Source organism: Corvus cornix, chromosome 3 (assembly GCF_000738735.6).
Source record: "Corvus cornix cornix isolate S_Up_H32 chromosome 3, ASM73873v5, whole genome shotgun sequence".
NCBI lineage: Eukaryota > Metazoa > Chordata > Aves > Passeriformes > Corvidae > Corvus > Corvus cornix.
The window spans coordinates 84,347,005-84,370,904 of record NC_047056.1 but is presented as its reverse complement, the minus strand read 5'-3'; the positions used below and the strand labels follow the sequence as shown (position 1 = coordinate 84,370,904).

The 23,900-nt window shown below is 38.7% G+C and overlaps 1 protein-coding gene across 2 annotated transcripts in view; it reads left to right on the top strand.

Annotated features, from left to right (window-relative positions):
• The window catches only part of KCNQ5 (potassium voltage-gated channel subfamily Q member 5), a 282,302-nt gene that overhangs the window by 201,046 nt on the left and 57,356 nt on the right, over positions 1-23,900 (top strand). For both annotated transcript variants that reach the window (XM_039569441.1, XM_039569440.1), the window contains exon 3: positions 11,653-11,779. In XM_039569441.1, coding sequence (XP_039425375.1) covers positions 11,653-11,779 — 127 coding nt within the window. The remainder of the gene's footprint in view (positions 1-11,652; positions 11,780-23,900) is intronic.

Sequence of the window (23,900 nt, the reverse complement as noted above, 5' to 3'; positions counted from 1 at the left end):
ACAAAAATTTGGACTACAGTTCATCACAACTGCTTGTGAATCTTTGTGTAGAAACAGAGCAGACTTCCCACTGGAAATTTAAATGCTGAATGCACTTTGCTGAAATTAAAAGTTATTACAAGAAAATCTGACAGAAAACAAAAATGTAAATTAAAAGACGGAGTTAGTTAAAAACAATGGCTGTCCTCAAAGCTTAATTCGTCTCTCACAAGGCAGTGTTGGCACTCCCAACCAACCAGCAAAGCTCTGTAACGAACAAGTACACACTGTATCTATGGAGAGAGAGATGAAAGCAACCATAAAAACTATTTCCTAACAACAGAACACAGCAGTGCACATAAAACTCTAGAGATATCTATATACTGTCAGCAGAAGTTTCTATATATTGTCGACAATGCTGAGGGCGATAAGTACACTTCAACAGATCAGAGAATAAAGATGTCTCAATCCTCGCATAAGCCTATAATTGATATGGTTCTGGGATTGATTATAGTGTTAACAATGTTTTGTCCTTTCTTTTCTTTTATTATTCTGTATTAAGCAGAAATTACCTTTGTAAAGAAAAGATTGAAAATCACACATTGAACAGAATCATTTTTCTATTGTAATTAAAAATGCAATGTATTAGGTTCTACTGGGAAAGCTTAAATGGGTTTGATGACTAAAGATCATTAAAACTGCATATGTGATCTACAAACAGGGGAAAAAAAATCTCATAACTGAATCACTTGAAGAAGGTAGGATAACTATGAACAGGTACCTCAAGTGCTACAGCATTCAGCAGCAAATGCAGTAGAAGGCAAGAGAGATTTTGTCACTGACAGAGCAATTCCCAGGTAGGCAGAACTACCAATCAGTTGTGTTAAACAAGATCACTGGAGTTACCACAAGTCAGTGGCTGCTGGATGAAATACCATCCACAAAATTATTTTCCATTTCTCTGAATGACCAGGGCATGTGTAGAGAAATGGGTGGTAATGTGCAGTGAAGAAAGATGAATGGAAATAGCAAACCCACAAGCAGTGAAAAATGTAACAAATTCATGACCCGGTACAACTTTAATAATAAAATTCTAACCCCCAGTAAGAAAGCCAGTGTTGAATTTCTAAATAGGTACATTGTACTCATTTATGTTATTGTTATCAGTTCCTATATAAGAGCTGTTACTCAGCTTATCTTGTTGATGACATTGTACAGCTATATGCAGAAAGTCGGAAGAGAAGATACTGGTACTGAGACCAATCAGTTTCTGATTCCCTTTGTTTCCTAAAACAAAGAGAATTAATATTCAAAAGCAGAGAACATATTAAAAGAGCCTTTTAACCAGTCATTCAAGGGGCCATTTTCTCTAGGAGATCACAGAATCTTTAGTAGGATTTTGAGATTAGAAATGGAAAGTGGGGAGGATTAGCTGTCAGTGATGGGGTGGCAGGATTCAGATTAATAAGGATATAATTCTTTGAGGAGGGCAAAGCATATCTCCTTTTAGGTTGATCAACACATTGTGCTAAAGAACCAAACCAGCTGTCCTGGACTTCCTTTAAGGAAAAGCGAGCAAGATTCCTTGCAAAACTGCTCTTCCATGACATGTCTTCTTTCTTGTTTTATCCCTTTAAGTGATAACAAGGTAGCATGGGAAATCACCTCCAAGGAATAAGTGTAATATTTTCCACAGATGTAGATTTATAATAGTTTATGCTAGATCCTGCAGTACTGAATTTTATTGGCTTAATACCAGAGTTTGATATGGAGATCAAGAGCTATCTCCTTAAAACAGGCAACAAACAGTTGAGATTGCAACAGTAAAAATGGATAGATATCAAACTCTCTATCAGAAATTCAGACCTGACCTTTGTCAGGGAAATATTGGTTTGCCAAATGGAAATGCAGAATATGTCCCCAGAGGAAAGCCAAAGTACATGGTTAAAAATAATATGTAAGGAAAAAATTCTACAAACCATTAAATGTCAAAAGGAAAAGAATGCTGAAGAAGGCAGCACGTTAGTGATATAAAACCTGTTTGGCAGTCGAGGGGATATCCACCATATGAGTAACATAGAAAAACTGCAATCCACTCAGTCACTTCACAGAGATGTGACAAAGCACGTGAAGACACAGCTTGCTGCAGTCAAAATGTGAACTTTCCTCAAGTAACAGGAGAAATCTGTTCACAAGTTTCAGTTTAAAAAATGTGAATTAAAGCAAATGTCCAGCACACAGCTGGATAAATACATCATGGAATGGGTGAGCAGCTGGTTCATGGGCTGGGCACTATGGGTTAGAGTGAATGGGGTGACATCAGACTGGTGACCTGTCACTACTGGGGTTCCACAGGGCTCCTTCACCAGCCCTGTCCTCTTCAATATCTTCATAAATTACTTGGAGGCAGGGCTGGAAGGGATACCAAGCAAGTCTGCAGATGATACAAAACTGGAAGGAGTTGTCGGCTCCCTCGAAGGCAGGGAGGCCCGTCAGAGAGACCTCCACAAATCAGAGGGCTGGGCAATCACCAACCACATGAAGTTAAACAAGGGAAAGTGCCAGATTCTGCACCTGGGAGGGAGCAACCCTGGATGTACAGACAGAGCAGGGAATGAGATGCTGGAAAGCAGTGCCGTGAAAAGGGACCTGAGGGACCTGGCAAGTTGAACATGAGTCAGCAGTGCCCTGGCAGCCAGGAGGGCCAAGTGTGTCCTGGGGTGCATCAGGCACAGCATCCCCAGCTGGGCAAGGGAGGGGATTGTCCCGCTCTGCTCTGCACTGGGGTGGCCTCATCTCGAGTGCTGGGGGCAGTTTTGGGTGCCACAATGTTAGAAAGACATTAAACTGTTAGAGAGTGTCCAAAGGAGGGCAACAAAGATGGTGAAGGGCCTTGAGGGGAAGCCGTGTGAGGAGCAGCTGAGGGCACTTGGTCTGTTCAGCCTGGAGAAGAGGAGACTGAGGGGAGACCTCACTGCAGTTACAACTTCCTCATGAGGGGAAGAGGAGGGACAGGCACTGATCTCCTCTCTGTGGTGACCAGTGACAGGATCCAAGGGAATGGCCTGAAGTTGTGTCAGGGGAGGTTTAGGCTGGATATTAGAAAAAGGTTCTTTACCCAGAGGGTGTTTGGGCACTGGAACAGGCTCCCCAGGGAAGTGATCACAGCCCCAAACCTGACAGAGTTCAAGAAGTGTTTGGACAATGCTCTCAGTCACATGGTGTGTCTCTTGGGGATGGTGCTGTGCAGGGCCAAGAGTTGGACTCAATGATCCTTGTGGGTCCCTTCCAACTCAGCTTGTTCTGTGATTTTGTGATTCTGTGAAATAAGTATTGAAATACAGGCAAAAACAAACAACAAAAACATCTGTAAGAATCCAGAACAGACATTCATATAATATTAAAATCCACTTAAAGTGAAGGTGATGGTAAATACACAGACACACACTGGAACGAAGTTCAGTTCTGAGGACCGTGAGTTGTGGATGAGTTACAAAGGTGAATTAGCAAAATAAGTACTGACCATTTTAGATTTTTGGGCTTCCATGAAGTACCTAAGGAAAGGGTGTAGTATGTCATAGACAGGATAATAACTTTGGTATCACATCTGAACCAGACAGGAATTGGCTGATTGTACCATATGAAGATATGATCTCAGGAAATGTATGGCTCACAAAGATATATGTATGTTTTCTTTTTCCAAGGGACCAAAATTCCATAAGCCTAGGAAAAAGGTAATAGGAAAAACTGCAAAACAGTCAGCAAATGGCATGATGTGTGAAACACAAGACTTGGTATACTGGCTCTCAAAATTTAGTTATTTGACTGAAAAAAAGGGGACCAAGTCAACTTTTTCAGGAAACTTAAGGAACTGAATAAAAATATTGTGATCAAATACTTGTCCAAATAGCAGAAATATTTGGTGAGGTGACATTTTTTAAAAACTAAATGCATGAACAAGATTTTGGCTGATTGGGTGCAGTGCTACCAAGACCAGTTTGTCAAAAGTTACGAACTGTCAGAAGACACTTTCTTAAAGTTGTTTTCTGAAAATGTTTGGTACTGGTAACATTTCAGTATATATCAACCAAGATGCACTTAGGTCTCACAGTGGTTAAAACAGGCACAGATGAACACCTAGGGAAGCTCTCTTAATGAGCTTTGAGAACTGGGAAACTGCAAGAAGTAATTTTAAAAAGAACACTGCCGATATCATTTGCAGAGTCTCCAGCATTTAACAACTCCAAAGATGCTAAGACCAAAGAATAAAAGAATGGATATTCCATCCTACTCTGCAGTACAGCATGGCAGATGTTATCAGTTAATTCACATGCACGTGATCAGCCATAACAATTAGCCTAAACCCCTTGCATCAATACAAAATCAATATGGATGCCAGGGCATAAAGAGATTCAGAGTTCTGATGCCTGTTCTACACTTGTTTTGGACAGAGAAAAGATACAAAATTCTTCACAGACATTTCAAATGGAAAATTTTGGATCTGTGTTGCTACAGAGACATGTGCTTGAACGTCTGCCTCTAACGTGACATCAGAAATGTGACTACAGCAGAAAAAAATGCGTGAAGAAATCACAAAGGAAATGCAAAGGCCTGGGTACAGCTGTACAGACCTTCTTTGTTTGCAATACAAGGACAATTTTAAAACCAAAATTAGACCATTTACTGCCGATATCTCACTAAAGAGGAAGAAAATCTGAATAAGCACAGAGAAGGGTAAAAAATTTTTGAAAAGTAGAAAATTATTCTGTAATGTGAGTTTCATGCTATAATCTCCTTTAAGAAATTCTCTTAGATGTGTAGTTGCACCTGACACATAAACAAATGGTATGACACAAAGCAGTGAGTGCAAATGGCTGGAAAATTTAAAGGTGATGCAGTATCTGGGAAAGAGCAGAATAGACGTGGAGAAGTCAGTGTTTCCCATTGCCCTTTTCCCAGTTTGAAAGAGAGTGTTCAGTGATCAGCAGGGTGTCCCTAGAAGAACCATGTCCACCAGAAGGAGTTTTGGGATCTGTTTGCCCACATGTACAAATTGCCTACATGGTAATCGCAATAACCATGATGGCCGGTGCAGCCCTGTGGCACTCATTCCTCTGGCACCAGCAGGTCCTCAGCTGTTGGCCCATGATGGTGATGTGAAGTGAGTCAGCTGATCTGGGGAGGCGGAGGATGCTGAGGAAGGTTAGCACAGTTTCAGTGGTAGGAATCGTGCATTGTGTCTGATATGGTAAATACTTGTCTTTATTCTATAAGAGATTATGCAAAACATAAATAAATGGCATCTATGTAATTCTGCTGCTGGGTTGTACTATCTGATTCAAAACTACTTTTACTTGAATTAAAAATTCTCCACTTTTTTCTGTTGCAAAGGAATAAAGAAGAAGCATGACTGTTGGGTGCCATGTCAGGTATAAACACAAAAAACTAAAAGGGAGTTGGATAGCATAAGTCATATATATAACAGGTGGACTAAGCATATAACTGGGATTTTAATATTCTATCAATAGATTTGTAGCTGTGTATTTGAGTAAAAGGCACTAAACTGATTTCTCAATAATCCTCTATTAATGTACAATCTATGTGGAAATTCTTAATCATGATACGTAAAATCAAATGCACTAAAAGTATCACATCCATTATAAAACTGATAAATGATAAAAAGGTGCACAAATTTCACTTCATGTGCATTGTGTATTGCACTGGGAGCTGAAGTGAAGTTTCTGGTTGTGATTTATATGCCACTAATAGGTTCTATTCTGGGTTATGGTTTTGGATTTATGGTTGTCCCTCCCTCTGTTAAACTGCAGCGGGATAGTATTAAAACATTAGTTTCTTAAGTGTATGTATGCACACATAGATATGCTTGTTAACTGTTTATATCAAAGATCTCCCTTTTAGTGCTGAACCAGGAATACACAAATGTGTTCAAATTTATTATTATTTTAAACCATAAAGCATGCACATATTCTTACCTGCTTGTTCTAATCTGGAAAATGGCAGTATAACAGAATTGTCTGTAGTCCTACACCAGCTTCTGCATCATAACTATTTAAAGCTCAGACCTTTGTCAAGTTTCATTGAGACAGACCAGTACTGTGCTTTCCCTCCGTCCCAATGGCATATCTTTAAAGTGTACAGCCCAACTTTAGAGCTTATTACCTGGAATCAGTAGAGGGGTTTTTTTTGGCTTAGGAGACGGATGTTGTTGATAAGCTGAGGTCTTCTGTTCTTGGTTTAACTGAATGATAAAACAATCTCATCCTCTTTGACGATGAGTAATAAAGCATTGCTATTTGGACAGTATCAAGTATTCATGTGTCACCATAAAGATATTTTAGCAGCTGGTGACAAACCAGTCGGCCATAAATTAAAGTATGAGAACATGTTTATTCTCCCTCCTTTCAAAATTATTTGGAAACACTGGACTTCCCTGATTTGGAAACACTGGACTTGCCTGTTTATGAGACTTTAGGGAAGAGGGGATATATCCCAAGCAGTATCAGATGACATTGCTTCTCATGTTCTGCTGTGTTAGTGCAGTGAGGCTTGCTCGTTTACACCAGATGAGGATATGCAGTGCAGCTACACTGCAGAGATGTTGTCTTCAGAGGGGAAACACTCGTGGCCCTACTAAAGCTTATTTCAGAGGATTCATTTGGTCTGTTCTTGTCCATGTCTCAGACTTCTGACCAATGTCACTTGTAAACACAGCTCTCCTATGAGCTCAAGGCAGGAAGCTCCTCACATCAGTCTGCATGTTTGTTGGGCTACTTCATTAGCCTTTAGAATAATTAAAATCCCAATTTCCATACAAGAAATATAATTAAAATAACAGCAGAGACATTGTCTTGTGGGTGGATTTCTTATATCCAAGCCTCAGCTCATTTACACATTGCAAAATAACCAGAAGCATCCTAGACCAGCACAGAGTGCTCAGCTTTGGTCATTTTCTTATTGCAAAAATGGATCTAATTCCCTGAAGTTACAATCTACAGTGAAGGCACCTGATTCATCAACAGAAAATTATTTTCAGTTTTAATATGTAGTTATGCTAAAGAGTAAGAATGCTATTATATAAACTTTTTTTTGCTATTAAAATGTTATGCTTAGGGAAATCCTTATCATTAAAAACTGCCTGAGAAGCATATTAACGTAAACAGTTTCAACAAATCATGTATCCTAATTGGATAGGAAGAAAAAAAACGGGGGAAAAGTGCTTATCATAGCTGGATTGTACAAAGTATCCTTGATTTCCTTAATCATCAACCCTGTTGATTAGAGTCCTCCAGGACCTTTTACAAACAGAAACCTTGCTCTGGATGACCTCTTATTTTCTTTTCCTGCCATTTGTGTGACCCTCGTTGTTCCAGTGGTGTAACAACCCAGGCACACACAGATGTAAAGAACTTCAGGAATACACTGCTAGCCAAATGCAACTGAACCTTGTAATCCCAGGTGTGTCAGCCTTGCTTCTCTTGCATGTGCATGGTTCCCCATGACAACTGGAGCTGCATACGCAGAAACATTTCAGAAGGAAAAGCTCCTCAGTTTGGATGAACTGTGCTTTGAGAAGGAAGAAAAACTTTCCACTGTCTGAAACACCAAGGCGTCTGCCATCGTGGTTACTGGGAGATGCTAACTGAGAGCTTGAATAGCCAAAAAAGTGACAGATTGTAGTGATTCTGGTGTAAGGCCAAATGCAGTTGTGATTGGAAAAGGATAACAAGATAGGAAAAAAGCATGAAATGGCAAAGGCCAATGCACCTCTGCTTTACCTAGAAAGGGAAGGGTTAGGTTTCCAGTAAATCTTAACTTGCTCATCAGTTCAAGTACAGCCTTGCTTAAGTTTGAAGAGGGCCAGATTTATAAACAGTGCAAGATTTTCCCATTCTGATATGTTGTTTCTCATATCTCTTAAGTAATTCAAAATTAATGAGGTTCCATTATATTATATGTAGGACAGAGATACTTGGAATGCATCATTTCTTCAGCAAGACTACAAAGCACGAAGTCTAATGATTTATTCCATCACACACCTTTCCAATTATGTTCTGATCTTCTGTTTCAATTGCTAAGGAACTAAACTCAAGTCATTTCAAAGCCTAGATTTATGTTTAAGTTTGCAATAAGCCTTCCAAATGAAATATAAAATAATAAAAATCCTGATCTTGTCTGGGATGCATCCTTCCAATTTCTGCTCATGGAAGACTAAGAACCTTGTAACTTTACAGCTGCCATAGGAAAAAATAATGTCATTCCCCAGCCTGTATCAACCTTGACAGAGATTTGCCTTTACATTTTGACTGAGTGCCCTGACTACTAAAACATTACTTTTTTACACAGTAGTGTGGAGATCTTTGTCTCTCTCTTGTTTTGACCTGAACAAATCCAAAATAAAACAAAGCTCTCACGTGTACTACTATGAAGAGTTCCATTTCAATGCATTTCATTTTTTTTGGAAAATCCTTTCCCTTTAGACTTTATTATATTTTATATTAGTTCCCTTCAAAATCGTATTTTCTTTGAGGAAGTAGGAGTCACTAGGATATAAGGATCAGTTTGAAACATCACTATTTCAGTAAGTGCAAAAATAAGTGTGAAACCCCATCTACATTTTCTTCAACGTATTTTCTTTTATTAAAGGTTACACTGTACTTTAAAATCTCCAGAAACTTGCTATGGGTGGAAGAAAATCACATACAGCATTTTTAAAAGCAGCAGTTCTTTTAGCATCCCAGTGCACAGAGACATATTTACTGCATTTGAGCTCAATATAACTACAGTTGTTATATTGTTTAAGTAGTAGAAAAAAATGTTTAAGTAGTAGAAACCTTAGTTAATTTTGAGGTGATATAACCATGCATAAATTTGTAATGGTTCTAGAAATGGTAACTCTTTTTCTCAAGGAAAATGTATTTCACATTTTTTCCTCAAGAAAAATCTTACACTCTTACCCTACCCACCAAAAAAAAAAAAATTTGAGAAAATATCCTTTTGTTCTTTTTCTCTCCCAAAAGAGATGTATCTCCAAGAAGTTTCTCTTCTCAGTATATGTGTTTGTGTGTGAAAGACAAATATGATTTCTGTCTCTACCACACAAGGGCAAAATGTGGAACACAGACTCTCAGACACATGCTTTCAGCACACAATAACTTTTTTCATCCTTGTCTCACTGAGCAAGCATAGCACCCATAGTATAGGTAATAAATACATATAGCATAGTACAGGTAATAAATACAAAACTGCATAGCACTGATAGGAACCAGAAGAGTAAACTTTCAAAAAAAATTACCTCTTTCCAGCTCCTACCAGCAGTTTTGTGATACTATTTTAACTGACTTGAAGCTGTGGATTAGTCCTTCCAGGATCGTTAAGTACTTTCTGTCCTTGCCAGTTCCCCATCAGAGGCCCTGCTGGGGTCTAGAGTACAGGAGAGGACACACTCCTGTGTGTGTGGATCAGCTTCAGTAAGATGCCTGGGACAATTTCACTGTGCTTACAAAGCGTATCGCCCATCTGTACTCACCGTATGTTTTCCAGGGAAACAACAAACTTTAGTCAAGTAAAATGTGATTAAATTTTAACAAGAAAAATATTTTATTGCAAGCAAAGAATTTTTCATGCTTCTCAGACCTTTCCTTCAGTATCTTTTACCCTGTCCCAAAGAAGAAACTTCCTTAGGAGAATCAGATGTCGGGTGGCCTGGATGCCTGCCATCAACCCTCATAAGTTCAGAGGCATCCTCTAAAAATGTGTAAACCAGATTTGACAATTCATGATTTAACTACCACTGTAAAAGTGGTAGTTAAATAACTAAAGTACTTATTCTTCATTTTTTTCCAGTTGGCTTCTTGTCCATTTTATTCTTGGCCTACACAGAATTTCCTACAAGGAAATGTACCACAGGGTAGCCAACTCTTAGGAATTATTGTTACTATATGTGGAACTTTTTCAGTTTTGTACATAATCCTTTCTGAAGTTGTGCAATAACACTGCCCATGGAATTAAGCTGAAGTTTCTTGTAGTGGAATAAAAAGAAAACTTTAAACAATCACACTCATTTTTCCATGTGTTCTTTTCTAATAAAAAATGTGGCATTTCTTCAGCCACGTTTTAGCAGAGGGATCTTATTCTGTTTTTGTGACTAAGGCATTCAGTATGGGATTTACAAAACCAAAAATAAAGACACTGAAGAAATCTCTAAAAGTGCTTTCAATGTAATGTAGTTACAGAAGCTGACATGTTTAGGAAGGAATACTATGTTTTCAAATTGTTCTATGACAGCAAAAGCAATTAAGTCCACAATGTTTCAATGTACTGCCACTAACTGTAATTTAGTAAAGCACCATTATATGGCAAAACATTAATAATATCATTTGTTCAGGTAAATTATTGCCTGAGTTGACACATATGATATTTACAGCCTTATTGGCTTGTAGAGTTGTAGGGTCTCACAGTCTAAAAACATGCAAAATATTTATTGGGGAAAAGTCAATATTAGGTCAACCCTACCCTTGCAAATATTCCTCTATTTAATTCATTTGCAGTGCTTTTTCACCAGTACCACACTAGTCCTCATCCTGCAGGAATAACAAATTAATTGGCTGACAAGGAACAACTTACTTCTGGACAAAGAAATACATTGGGCTGCCAAATAAAACACAACTTCCGTCCTTTTCTTCTTGATGGGCTGTTTAAGGAACTCCATCAAGTACTTTTCTCCTTTTGTGAACATACAAATTGTTATTTTATCATTTCATAACTTTGTGATGGTATTCCAGAAAAGTATCTAAGTTTATAATTCCATACAGTGTGTATGCACTATATCACTGCATATCATTGAGCTGCAGATTTCCTTAGGGTATGGAGCTGAATTGTGCTCCAAGCTCTATCACTGCAACTCTGTTGACCTCACTGTTGTAAAGAAAACTTTCTTGGAATAAAAATTGCATAAATACAGGTTGATGCTATTAAAATAGACAGTCTTAAAGAAGGTTCCAATGTGAAAGAAAAGCAGGCCAAACAAGCAAGGCAAAATTTCTAAATGCTTTCATTCACAGGTTGTCCAGGGAAAGTGATGCCTAGGGTGGGTATTCATTCATTGCCTTACAAGCAGTTACATACCCATTGTATGTAATTACACTTGCATGTACCTTAACCTACTGATGGGAACAAATTGATTTCCCAAACTCATAATCTCAGTTACTTCACCTGTATATTGCAACAATGAGAATATATCTCACAAAACTTTTAGCTTTTAAACTAAGAACTAATTTTATGGATGTGGATATGGAACATTTTTCTCTAGCTGTATAAATTACCTGTGCTCTGATGCTCAATATCCAAAGTCTTAGAGTACTTTGCTCTAATATTTTTGTGTATTATTCAGTTCTTCGGTGTTTCATATTCAGCAGCCAATCTTAGCTGATACTTGATGCTATTCAGGTTAGGCTTAGACCATTCACTGTGAAGCTCTAAGGACTGTGTGCTGCTTGCAGATGTGTAACCACCCGGGGGAGCAGGATCCCAAGTTTGGCTTGGGATGTTCAGATGCTCAAGGTGGATTGCTAGACACAAACAGTAGTGACAACTTTCCTGGTGTTCAAGTGCTGGTTATCTGTAACAGGCATTTTTCTTATTTGCCATTTCTAGGAATTTGTCATGATTGTTGTCTTTGGTTTGGAATTTATTATTCGTATCTGGTCTGCTGGATGCTGTTGTCGATACCGAGGATGGCAAGGAAGACTGCGCTTTGCGAGGAAACCATTCTGTGTAATAGGTGAGTGTCCCAGATCTAGTTATTTTAAGATAAACACCTTCACCCACCTGTTTTGTTTCTGAATGAAAACTATTGGAGTCAGACTCTGTTTACATCAACCAGCTTTAAGTCCAGAATAGCTGTGTGCCAACTCTCATCTGCCCAGGGTTTCTTTAGATATAAATCATTATATCCCTAAAAACCAGTCAGTCCACATTTCTTATGTTCTCCAAAAGACATTTTCCTATGAATCTCATACAGCTGGCCTATATATTGGACAAATGAGGGGTTGAGAGCTGATCTTACTGAAGACCAGAGGAGTTGCATGCTTTTAATGGATACACTACATGTCTTGTACATACATACATAGATGTCATGTACATATGTGTATATATCGTGTTCTCCTTGTTTAACCTCTGTGATCAGACACTACAAGGAGTTTGAAAACCTCCCTAGAGACATCTTCTGACAACATTTCTGCTTCCTGTTTTGCTGTTCTCTGCACAACAGTCCACATATCAGCTCTGCAGTGACACTAGCATAAGATACAGCATCTTCTTCATTTTTTCTTCTACATCTATTTCAAGAGACTATTCCTCCCCTTCTTTGCTCTAGAATTTGTCTGTGAGAATGGTTAATAAACTCATGACCAGTCAAAACCCTATTTTGAAAAGGGATCTGCAGGAAAACAGTTTCCCAATAAAGGCAGAAGTCAAAGATCAAATTCATCTGATAACTCACAGGAGGTGTGGTATAGATTTCCACATTTCCCGTAAAACTACTCATAGCTACCCTCCTACTGTTGGTGAAATAGTTCAGGCAGGTCTTCTGGCACAGATCACCCTGTAGGGGGATGGGTTACTTCACTTGATTATGGTATTTCCTTCTTTCTCTGAAATTCACCTGCTCTTCTCGTTTCATCTATGTTTATGTAAGCAGTTTCTGGCCCTAAAAGCATCTTTTCTATCCCCCTAGGAATCCTACCACTTGCGAGTGGAATTAATTAGTAGACAACAGTCTATTGCTTGTCTACTTACATACAATGCCTTCCTATGCTGGTTCACTGGATGGAAAGGAAACTTTGTTCTGTAGCTTCTGGAAAGTAAACCAATAGCTTTAATTTCTTGCCATTGACTGTTCTGCATGTCTCTTCTTCTATTGATCGGCTTTGGTCCATTTCTGGACTTTAGCATCCCAGAAGGGAGTTTCTGATGTTCAGCATCTCTCTAGATTTGATCTTTTGAGGAAAAACCAAATCATCTTGCAGCTCTTGCTACTCAAATTAATTATTTGCCTGACACCTTGGCTTTGCAGTCATGGCAAAGTGTGAGGCAGCAGCAGAGGTCAGAAGGCTGTGTTAGCCAGAGCACAATCAGTAGATTATTATCTCCCTTTACTCATCGCTCATTAGACCACATCCAAGATACTGCACCCCATTTTCCCCCTCCAACACCATACCTGAAAGACCTTAATAAACTGGAGTGAGTTCAGTGAAGCCATCAAGTTGATCAGTGCTGTTGCCCTGTGAGGAGAGGCTGAGAGACCTGGGTGTGTTCAGTGTGGAGAAAGGATGGCTTCAGGGAGAACTCAATGAAATCACTGCTAAAGCCTCCTTAAGTGCATGTGACCAGTTTGGGCCTATTACTGTTAATTATTTCCTAAGTCATCCATTCAATTATTATTTCCGTTTATTGTTACAGTGGAACAATAATATTTTAGAAGATTTAGTCTGTTTACTATTAATTAAATTTGCTATATATCTCCAGCAGATCTTTTCCCTGATTATTTTTTTGTGATTAAACACAAATCACATAGGGCAATGGCCTAAGGGCTAGAAATAACAAATTTGAGGATTGCCTCAAGGGTCACATTTAGACAGCCTTTATTTTTTCCATTAATGACCTAATAACCGGAGAAGTTTTATTCAGGGCCAAAGCTCTGTGCTTATGTTAGTGTGCCTACAATGTCACTGCTCTGACAAATTAGTTCATCAAGCATTGCTGTGTGCTATCAGGTTAGTAATTACATCTATCAAATTATTTGACAGTTTTGTACCCTTGTTTATTTCTGTGAAAATGGGAATAACAGTGTAGTATTAAACCTTGCTTTGTGTTTTGTCCCATGTTACCTGACATCCCTCATTTCCTCTGATTGTATATGAGCTGGTTTACATAATATAAAGGGCATAGTAACACATCCTTACAGGCATGTAAGGTACTTAAATATGTACATACCCCTGCAAATCCTAAATGTCACAGGTATATCACTCCGAAGCTTGGCTGTTAGCACTGCATAACAGTGTTGCTGTGTTGTGTTGCTCAGAAGAGCAGCAATCCAAGCAGTCCATATTCTAACTTCTTCCTGGAGCCTCTGGAGACCAGGGATGCTGACAACCAGGAAGAACTTGATGCCTGTGCCTTAGCTCCCTGAACATCCCCAAAATAAAAGAGAGCATGTCTAACTGGGAAGATATAAGGCATCCACTCCCTGTCAAGCCATTTGGGGACACTGAAATAAATGAAGAGTCCATTGTCCTTCCTCTGGCAATGGGCTCCCAGATGGTGGTATGTGACCTGACAAAATTAAACTTCTGGCCACTCTCCTATGTGTAGAGGATTTACCACCACAGTGAAATCTCAGTCTGTGAGGGCAGCCTCCACTTGGGACACTGTAAAAATAGTTAGGAATAATAAATAAAATACTCTGGATCGAAAGAGTAAGATGCTGCTGGTCTCACCTTCATGTCTGAAGTCTGCTGAGCTGTCCAAGAAACTTCTTCCTCTCCACTGACTCTGGAAGAGACTTAGGGACTCCTATGTGAGAAGGCCCAACAAGAGCAAGTGAATTTTAGACATAGAATCATAGAATATTCTGAGATGACCCACAGGGATCATCAAAGTTCAACTCCTGGCCCTGCACAGGAGCACCCCTGAGAGTCACACCATGTGCCTGAGAGCATTGTCCAAACACTTCTTGAACTCTGTCAGGTTTGGGGCTGTGATCACTTCCCTGGGGAGCCTGTTCCAGTGCCCAAACACCCTCTGGGTAAAGAACCTTTTCCTGATATCCAACCTAAACCTCCCCTGACACAACTTCAGGCCATTCTCTCAGTCCTGTCACTGGTCACCACAGAGAGGAGATCAGTGTCTGTCCCTCCTCTTCCTCTCATGAGGAAGTTGTAACTGCAGTGAGGTCTCCCCTCAGTCTCCTCCAGGCTGAACAGACCAAGTGCCCTCAGCTGCTCCTCACACAGCTTCCCCTCAAGACCCTTCACCATTTTGTTGCCCTCCTTTGGACACTTTCTAACAGTTTAATGTCTTTCTAACATTGTGGCACCCAAAACTGCCCCCAGCACTCGAGGTGAGGCAGCCCCAGTGCAGAGCAGAGCGGGACAATCCCCTCCCTTGCCCAGCTGGGGATGCTGTGCCTGATGCTCCTCAGGACAGGGCTGGTCCTCCTGGCCTCCAGAGCACACTCCTGACTCTAGTGCCTAAACTTTATTAAATTTAAAGTTGGGGGTGGAAACCCCTATTTCAGAATTTTTTCACTTTAAATTTGAGCCTACTTCTAGTAATATTACATTTCTCCAGGGGAACTAGACTTCCTGGTGGTCCAGCCAAGTGAAAGATTTCATATATTTCAGTTAGTCCATTAGCAGTTTCACCACAGCTGCTTCTATTTCACCTCTAGTCAAGCTACAGCATGATGGAAATGTCAAAAGTTCAAATTCTGTTGAGCCTGCAGAATGAGCAAATTCCCAACAGGAAGCTTAAGTCCATTATCTGTAATCAGGCCCTTGAACTTCATGGCTGGTAAACCTTGTTTCAGAGCATTAAGTGATAGCAGCGACTGTTGCTTATTACTGGATCTATTTTTCATTAATTAGAGTTGTAATGAACCATCATGTGGTACTTTTGTCAAACCTTTATAAACAAATCCATATCTAGTGTGTTACAAGATCTTCTGAGCATTTAATTTGAATTACTTCAATATATTTGTGTAATGGCACGTTGTGTGTCTGTCACCTTGGTATTTAGACACATTGTATAGTTTAAATACAGACAGATAGTAAATCTGCTGCTTGTGATAAACAATATAAACAGCCCCTTTCCAGTGTAATTTGAACTCTAAATAACCCAGAGATGGTCTGTAATTAAGTATATCCTTGACCAAGAAGACATATCTCACATCACATCTCATTATAAAACCCAGAAAAAAAAAGTTACAGCAAATTTCACGTTTGGGGATCTCCTGCCAGCTGAACTTGAACTTATCTTAGAAACACCCTGCCCACTTCACTCCAGAAAATACTCTGATAGTAGTAGTAGTAGCAGTAGCAGTAGCAGTAGCAGTAGCAGCAGTATTAGGCTTCAAACAAAAAAGAAACAAAAACCAAAAATTTCAGCAGCCATAATTCTGTGCGATGAACAGAGGTGCTCTTTAGTCTAGATTTGTCCCAAAAAATGTAGATTTTTAAAATTAGTATTTAGTGGCATACCTTCATGTTTTACAGTTCTGGCAATGAAGTTTTTAGAAATGTGTAGGAAAAATGTCTGCTTAATATAATCTATGGGCATTATCCTTTCATATTTACTTTTGCTGACTACTACCCTTGCTGCTGAGTAAGGTAACATTTGCTGGGATTAAAGACTTCAGTCTCTGGTCTCCTCTTTCTAGAAGTTGTGTGTCTGCTGTTCAAAAGAAATCTAGTTTGGTACGATGCAGTTCACATTGAAGTTTCTTTCTGGTATGAGCTAGAGAATTCAGCAGCCTGTGTTTGTCCATGCCATGGTTTTTTGATTTTACTCTAGAGTCACTATTGTGTTTGTGACATAGAGTAGAGGAGCTACTACCATGAATTGGGCAGCCTGGGATATGAGGAATAAAGAGACAAGTTTGTGATACAAAGGCTGTTAAAAGACAGTGACATTTTATTTAAAAGAATTTATTTGTAATAATAGAATTCCTGCATTAGAAGGCTATAAAAGATATTTTCTTAAGCATGAGGTAGTTATCCATTTTGAACAAGACTAATATAACTCAGTACCTCCACTAAAATGTTTAGTAACTGCTAATTCAGCTCCCTTTTTTTAGGAAAGTGTCCTAAAGTCAAATATCACAGTCAAATTATTTAGAAATTATTTAGAAATAATGAGGCTCCCTGTCCATCCTCACCCAGGTTCTGTATATGATTTAAGAAGTCTTTCAAATTATTATTTATCTCTCATATTTGAATCTCAGAAAATACATTGTAGTATAATGATAAGGATAATGATGATAATGATGATAATAATAATAATAGATATTAAATTCTATGTATTATAAAATATTATGTAATATGAAAGTGTATCATAGAACTTCCAGTGCTGTTTATGAGCTGTGACTTGGAAATGTATGATAAGGAGGGAAGCAACTGACACACCAAGCAGCAGTCAACATTTTCTGGTTATAGTATTCATATGTTCAGTTTTGCTCCCATTTTTTAGGGACTGGCTTTAAACTTGTTGCTGCTAGAGATACCCAGAATATGAAGGTGCTTAGAAAAATACTTTTCTTTTAATAGTCTGCCTTTATTTGTTTTGATGTTCATATCCTGCCATACTATGCTGAATTCTCATCATATTCATGGACAACATAGTTTCTCAGATACCATAAATATGTGTAAGTTTGCCAATTCAAAATTAAGTAGTTATTAATATAAACACTGGTGTGGAAGTTAGAGGTAGGCAGGATTGTGCCAAATTCATTTATCTGCCTACTTCAGTGTATGGAGTCTCAAAAGTAGTAAAATGGTTTATTTTTCAAATTTTATCATTCTTATCGTCTAACAAAAAATTATATTTTTTGATGATGTGAACAATATGTCAGAGTGTAATTGATATGCAATAAAATTCTCAGCTTTCTTGGCTTCTTGCCAGATATTGTGCTGCAGATCGGCTGCTTCGGTGTGTGATATTCTTTGTAACTCCCATTTCAGATCATTGTCAGCTCTTTCCTGTAGCTTCTCTTTGAGAAGAATTGTTGCTTTGTACAAGTTCTGCTTTTGGAACAGTGAATTATGCTCTCCAGGCAGAAATCTAGATACATTAGGAACATTTTCATATTAGCCCAAAAGAATCCTATTAGACTAGGAGTTCGTTATTTGGGCTTTTGCAACTGCCCATTACTTAAAGTCATTACATGAATGCCATTGGCATTCAGGACTGTGACACCCCTGGCTTGCTGCACTGCTTTACTTCAAAAGCCACTTTCAGTGTGTCTTCTATTTTACTAACATGCCCATAATTACTCAGGGGGGCTTTGTCAGCATGTTACCATGTCAGCATGGCTGACCAAAAGTCTGAGCATGTTGTTAAGGACATTGTCCAAAAGCCTCTTAAACGCTTACATTCAAGGGGCATTGACTGCTTCTCTAGGAAGCCTGTTTCCATGTTTGAACACCTGCTCCATAAATAAATGCCTCCTAATGTCCAGTCTCTATGCATCTCTAGATATTGTATTGTGGGAAACTACCTCGTTCAGGATTACCTGTATTAAGTACACTTTCACCAACTCTTTTGCAGAGATAACAGTTCCTTTTTTATTCACCCTGCAGCATATGATCAGGCGACATGCTGCTATTTCATATTTCCATCTCTTTGCTTCTTTTAGTTTATAATTATCTTTCTTGTAACTGCTGAATGTTGTGATTTTTTTGCTCTCTTTGCTGAACACTAGTTTATTTCTCTTCAAGTCACCTCTGTATGAGGGAGGTCTCCAAGAAAGGGGTTGTTGGTGCAGTTGGCTAAGAACAGTAGTTTCATTTTGCTTGACTGTATTATTGTTTAGAAACATAGACATTTTCAGTTGCTTTAGAGATAGTGTTTGTTTCTTCATATGCAGTTTTCTGGTATCTACTCAGCTTTAATTTTTTAACTGTCAATGCTGACAGTTTAAAACAGACGCTTTGCCCACTGTTACACTCAATATAATCAAATTGATTGCCAGGTGTCTTCATCCAGCCTTGCCACTAGCTTATTAGTGATCACAAAGCTTGAAGAAATGCAGCTTCCACAGATGTTTCCATTCTTCTGTGTCCCTTCAGAGAACTGCATATTGCCCCCAGCACTGCTGAAGTGACTGATGGGCATAGTAGTCCGGTGAGAGTTGCAGGAAATCCCTATTTTCATGATCATGTCTCAAATGGTTACACTTCAACTGCTACATTAGGAAAACACTTGTGTACAAGAGAGAAAATACAGATTTTTAATTCCTCCTTTTTACACCTGCTATGTTAAATACAGCAGTTAGTAAGGATTTGACAACGTAACAATATTGTTACACTGTGTAACAGAGTTACAGTATTTATATCACAAGTTTAATAAGGCTAAGTAGAAATATTTGCATATTTCTAGATGGCAAGTTGGGCATGTTCTGCACATTTTAATTTCCTCCCATCCCTAGCACTTAAGCACCAGGCACCCATTTACCTGTTGTCTCCCATTAAAGAAAAATTACATTTTTTATCTTTAAGCCTGTGCTGATAGCTCTCAAAATTGAGCTTTGTCCTTTGGTAATAGTTGATATTGCTGTCAATACAGATCCAAGGAAGGTGACCATCAGATCCATTTTACATCAACCTACAAAAGCTCCTAAGTCGTGTAAAGGAAGCCACTCACTTTCACCCTTGTGTAGTCCTGGTGCCCCAATGCATGTATGTGACCACCTGGGCAGCAGCCAAGGCAAAGGCAAAAGCTCTTTAATTCCTGGGGCTCCCCTTTGCCAGCCCAGTCTATTCATGTGACCCCCATGCTGGAGATTGTTTCATCTGTGATGAAAACGTCACAAGGCAGATTGGAGAAGTTGTCACACAGAATGACATAATCTACTGTATTTAAGATCTCATTTTGAGATTGCCTCTATTTGGTTTGTGAGAGTGATACCAGATTATGGGGTTTTTCCTTTCTGACAAGCACTGAACAGAGCTTCTATTTCTTTCTTCATGTCTCCCACATCAGGAAGTCTCAAGTGTGGTTGTGCAAGATGCCCCACATCAGTGTTCTCCAAATTATATAAACCTTCTTACTGGCACAGTGGTCCCTCTTAGGCTACTCACACACAAATTGCAGGTGGGGTAGCAGCTGAGGGTAAAGAGTGACTGGAGATGTCTGGTTCTGTATGTAATCTGAATAAACTCTGTATTTACAGAAACAAAGGAGTCCCAAGAGGCACTCACTGATTACGCAGACATCCAAAATAGCTATATAGGTTAGAAATGCAAGTTCTGCTTTTAGGCAGCAGGAAGAGGTTTTTGCCTCTGAAGGGAGGCTCAGAAAACTGAATGTAGGAACTCTTTCAGCCGACACTGAGGGACCCATGTTGCTGCCTTCAACATCTGCATTAGATAACTCAGCTAGATACTGGATACCTTCTGTTTGCCCACCAGTGTGTGAATTTGAGAGCAGATTTTCAATACTGTCTCTTCCCTCTCCACCTACAAACAGGCTTTGTCTCCCTCAGAGACAGGTTTTTCTCTCCCTGATCATTTCAGCATCTTTACTTGTCAGTTTCCACCCATCCATTTTCACCTACACACCATGGATTTTTCTGTTCCCACTTTTTTTTGGCCTTTCCACTCCCATGCCACTGTATCGCCTTCACTTTATCCACAATCTGGGAATGCGTCAGACGAACACTTCCAGACCCCCTGCCCACCTGTCCCTGCCAAAGGTTTTAGAGTATGATGAAAAGGCCATGAAAGTGCACGCTCCTGCCTATAGATTCTTCCCATTATGGCTGCAAGGATCCAGCACGGACACAGCAGTGCTTCCTTGCAAGGCTGGGTCATGTAGGAGTCCTGGTTGGTGTCTTTCCACTTGCTGACTAGTGCCAGAGACCCCTAATGATGGTGTTAATACCTGTAGCCCAAAATAGCCAATCACACATTGAGTAATCAGTGGCTGACTCACACAAGAATTTGAATCACCTGAAAAATCTAATTCCAACAAGTCAGGGGAAAACATCTAAACTTTTCTTTAATTTCCCCCAGTTATTCCTTTATACCTCAGAGCAATGAACTTTACAAGTCAATTGCATCTTGTATTTTTTTTATCAAATTTAAATTGTCTTTTGATCTCACTTTTATAAGAAAGGGTAAATAGGAGGCATCCAACAGGCCTTCTTATCTTCCACTAGTTTGCATACCTCTATCTGCCATCTCATATTTGTCTTCTGACTAACCACTCCTAAATTATTCAGCCCTTTCTCCATATACAAGTCCTGCCATGCTGTAGCTATTTTGTTTTTTTCTTGCCGATAACCTTGTGGTTTTCTTACAGCCTGATGTAATGAGCCTCTTTACTCATCAGGGGTGTATGTGTGTCTGGCTATCCATCCTGTTGCCTTTCTGTCCAGAAATTTTCAGCTGTTTTTCTCTCCACTGCAATAGCCCTTTTCACTAAGGTCTACTGCCATCCAGGAACATACAGACATAGTAAGTGATTAGCAAACCTTGTTTTCCAGTGCTTTCAAGGCACAAAACTATTTCTGGACAGAATAAGTGAAGATTTATGGAAAGAATCTGCATGTGTTACTCTCAGTTTTTTTCTTAGGCTGAACAAAAATTGGGTTGGTAAGTACTAGGTCAAAGATACAGTTTTAAATGCTTCTGTCAGCCTGTCTTAAAGCCAAATAAAACTGGTACTGAATAAATACTGCTTTATTCCTTCTGGCAGGTACATATGAATTATGTTAAAGATCAATTATTGGAAAACGCTAATAAAGTATAACTCCATGAAAGGCTTGCAATTGAACTTAATCTTAACTTGCAGGAGGCCCTTAGATTTTTATGAGTTATTGAGCCAGCTGCTAATAACATAAAGATGTTTGCTGAGGATTTATTCAGTCCATAGAAAGATTGTGTGCTCAACAGGGCCATGAACTATAATTGCGAACAGTACAACAGGTGAAATGTTCCCATTAATGTTGTTATTCTTATCTGGACTAAATAAAATATGGCAATCATAGCTACAGTTTAAAATTCAGTGCTTGTTGAGCTACTGTGGTTCTCAGGCCATAGAGAAATATTTTGGCTGTCTAAGCAGAAGGTTAAATGACATTATTTTAATGTTTTTGCTGTCATGGTCTGACAATATGCTACTTTTACACAGGAACAGGGTACATATACTTTTAATACACTGACACAGTAGTGAGTAGCACTGGTTGATCCATTACTGGGCATGGAATTAGGATTTTATTATAAAACTTTTTTAAATTACAAAAGAAAAATCTTACTCATCTTCATTAGTCCACAATTTAAAAAGGGAATATTTAGTTTTCCCATCTAAAAATTATCCAGTATTGCCTTATCCTTTTCCTTCTGTTTCAGAAATTTTTTTGAGTACCAAGTTAACTTTTGTTGTATTTGATTAGCTTTCCTAATAAGAGTCTTTGACTTGTTTCCAGTTCTCTCTTTGCTAGAAAAGATAGCTTTATGTTTCGGTGAGTTGTTTTTTCTAAGTGGACCCACTTCAGTTATATAAAAATAACATTTATTCCAGAAAAAGGTTGTCTATATTTCCAGGAGGTTACTTTCATTTCACATTAAAATAGTTTGCTTATTCTGATGATTCCTATATATTGCAAATAAAAACTAGAAAGGGAAAGAAGGGTTCAAGGTGATTCATCTATTTGATTTCTTCCCTGGGATATTGCTTAGCTGATAATAAGAAAAATCCAAGTTTCTATTCACAGATCAGTTTTAGTGGACTCCTTAAAATGGAAGGCAGTGACTAATGTAGCCATTTTCCACTGTTACAAACAAACAAAAAAAATTAAGTAGAGATGAGGTATTAACCTCTGGATTTTTTTTATTCCACTTCAGTGCCTAGACAGTATTACATATTTCTGTAGAACTTCTTTCTCTTGTATGTGCCACTACCATACATTACTATCTTCCTGTTTTTCAACAGCAATAAAAGTCAATTTTCACACTCATCCATGTTTATCTCTGTGAATTATCTTGATACGCAAAACCAGCTCACTTTCCTACCTCTAAAAATACCATGTTGTTTTGCATCTTACAAAAAGATTAAAAAAGGAAGCGAAATCACAACCTTGTTTTGCCTGTAATGACAATTAAGATGATTTCCATCCAGATGGTGTTACACATTTGAAAACACAAAGACCTTTTGGCTGGAGTGACAACAACATCTGCAAAAATCAAACAGCATCATCCATCCCAAGAATTTCCTGAAGATATCCTGCCAATTACTTTTACTAGTAGGTGACGATTAATCATAACCTGTCTGGCATCTGAGCAGAGATCTGATCCCTGCCCAGAAAGAAAAGTTATATTCAGACAGAGCTGAAAGCAAACTTTGCCAGGACCCAAGATCCTGAGCATCATTATTTTTAGAATGTGCCCAACTCAGATTATCTCATATTGCTTTGGTGGTGTTTTGTTGTTGATGGTGGTGTTCATGCTTTTTTTCTCTCTAAAATTGAGGCCTTGTAGATGTAATTCTGCTCAGCTTCTTGTGGGAGGTACAGAACTCAACTTCCTGCCTCTCCCAAGTTACGCTAGAGATGTTCAGGTGATATAGTTCAATGGGTGCTATTAAATTGCTTTTTGAAGGGGGGGTATAGGCAGAAAATAATGCTTGAGAATATCATTTGAGGGTGGATTCAGGTGACCTCAGAAGGCTGCATGTCTCCAGAGTAGTCTTGAAAAAGCCAGTTTTCAGATTTTGGCTATCTTGCACATGCTGACTTTTACTTTGCTGATAACATAGTTCTGCTTCTTCCAATGAGATAATTTACAAAACATGATAACACATCATCTTTCTAAATATGGTAATATCATTCATCTCTCTGTTCAGAGATGTAATTCCAGGTAAAGATATTTAAAATTCTTTGTTTCTGGGGTAAATACTTATGTAAGGTCACTGTAAGTTCAGCCCATATTTGACCAAATTTTTCTGTCACAATTATGTGAAATATCCCACTAATTTTATAGTAAGGGAACATTCACAGAGCAAAGGAACTACCCCTGGTAAAAACATTACATTTTCCCCTTTTCAATATAACTGTTGCAGCATATTCTATTCATGTTTTTTATTCTTTGCCCTCCTGAACTGGTAGAGGGAAGTGATTAATCCCTTTT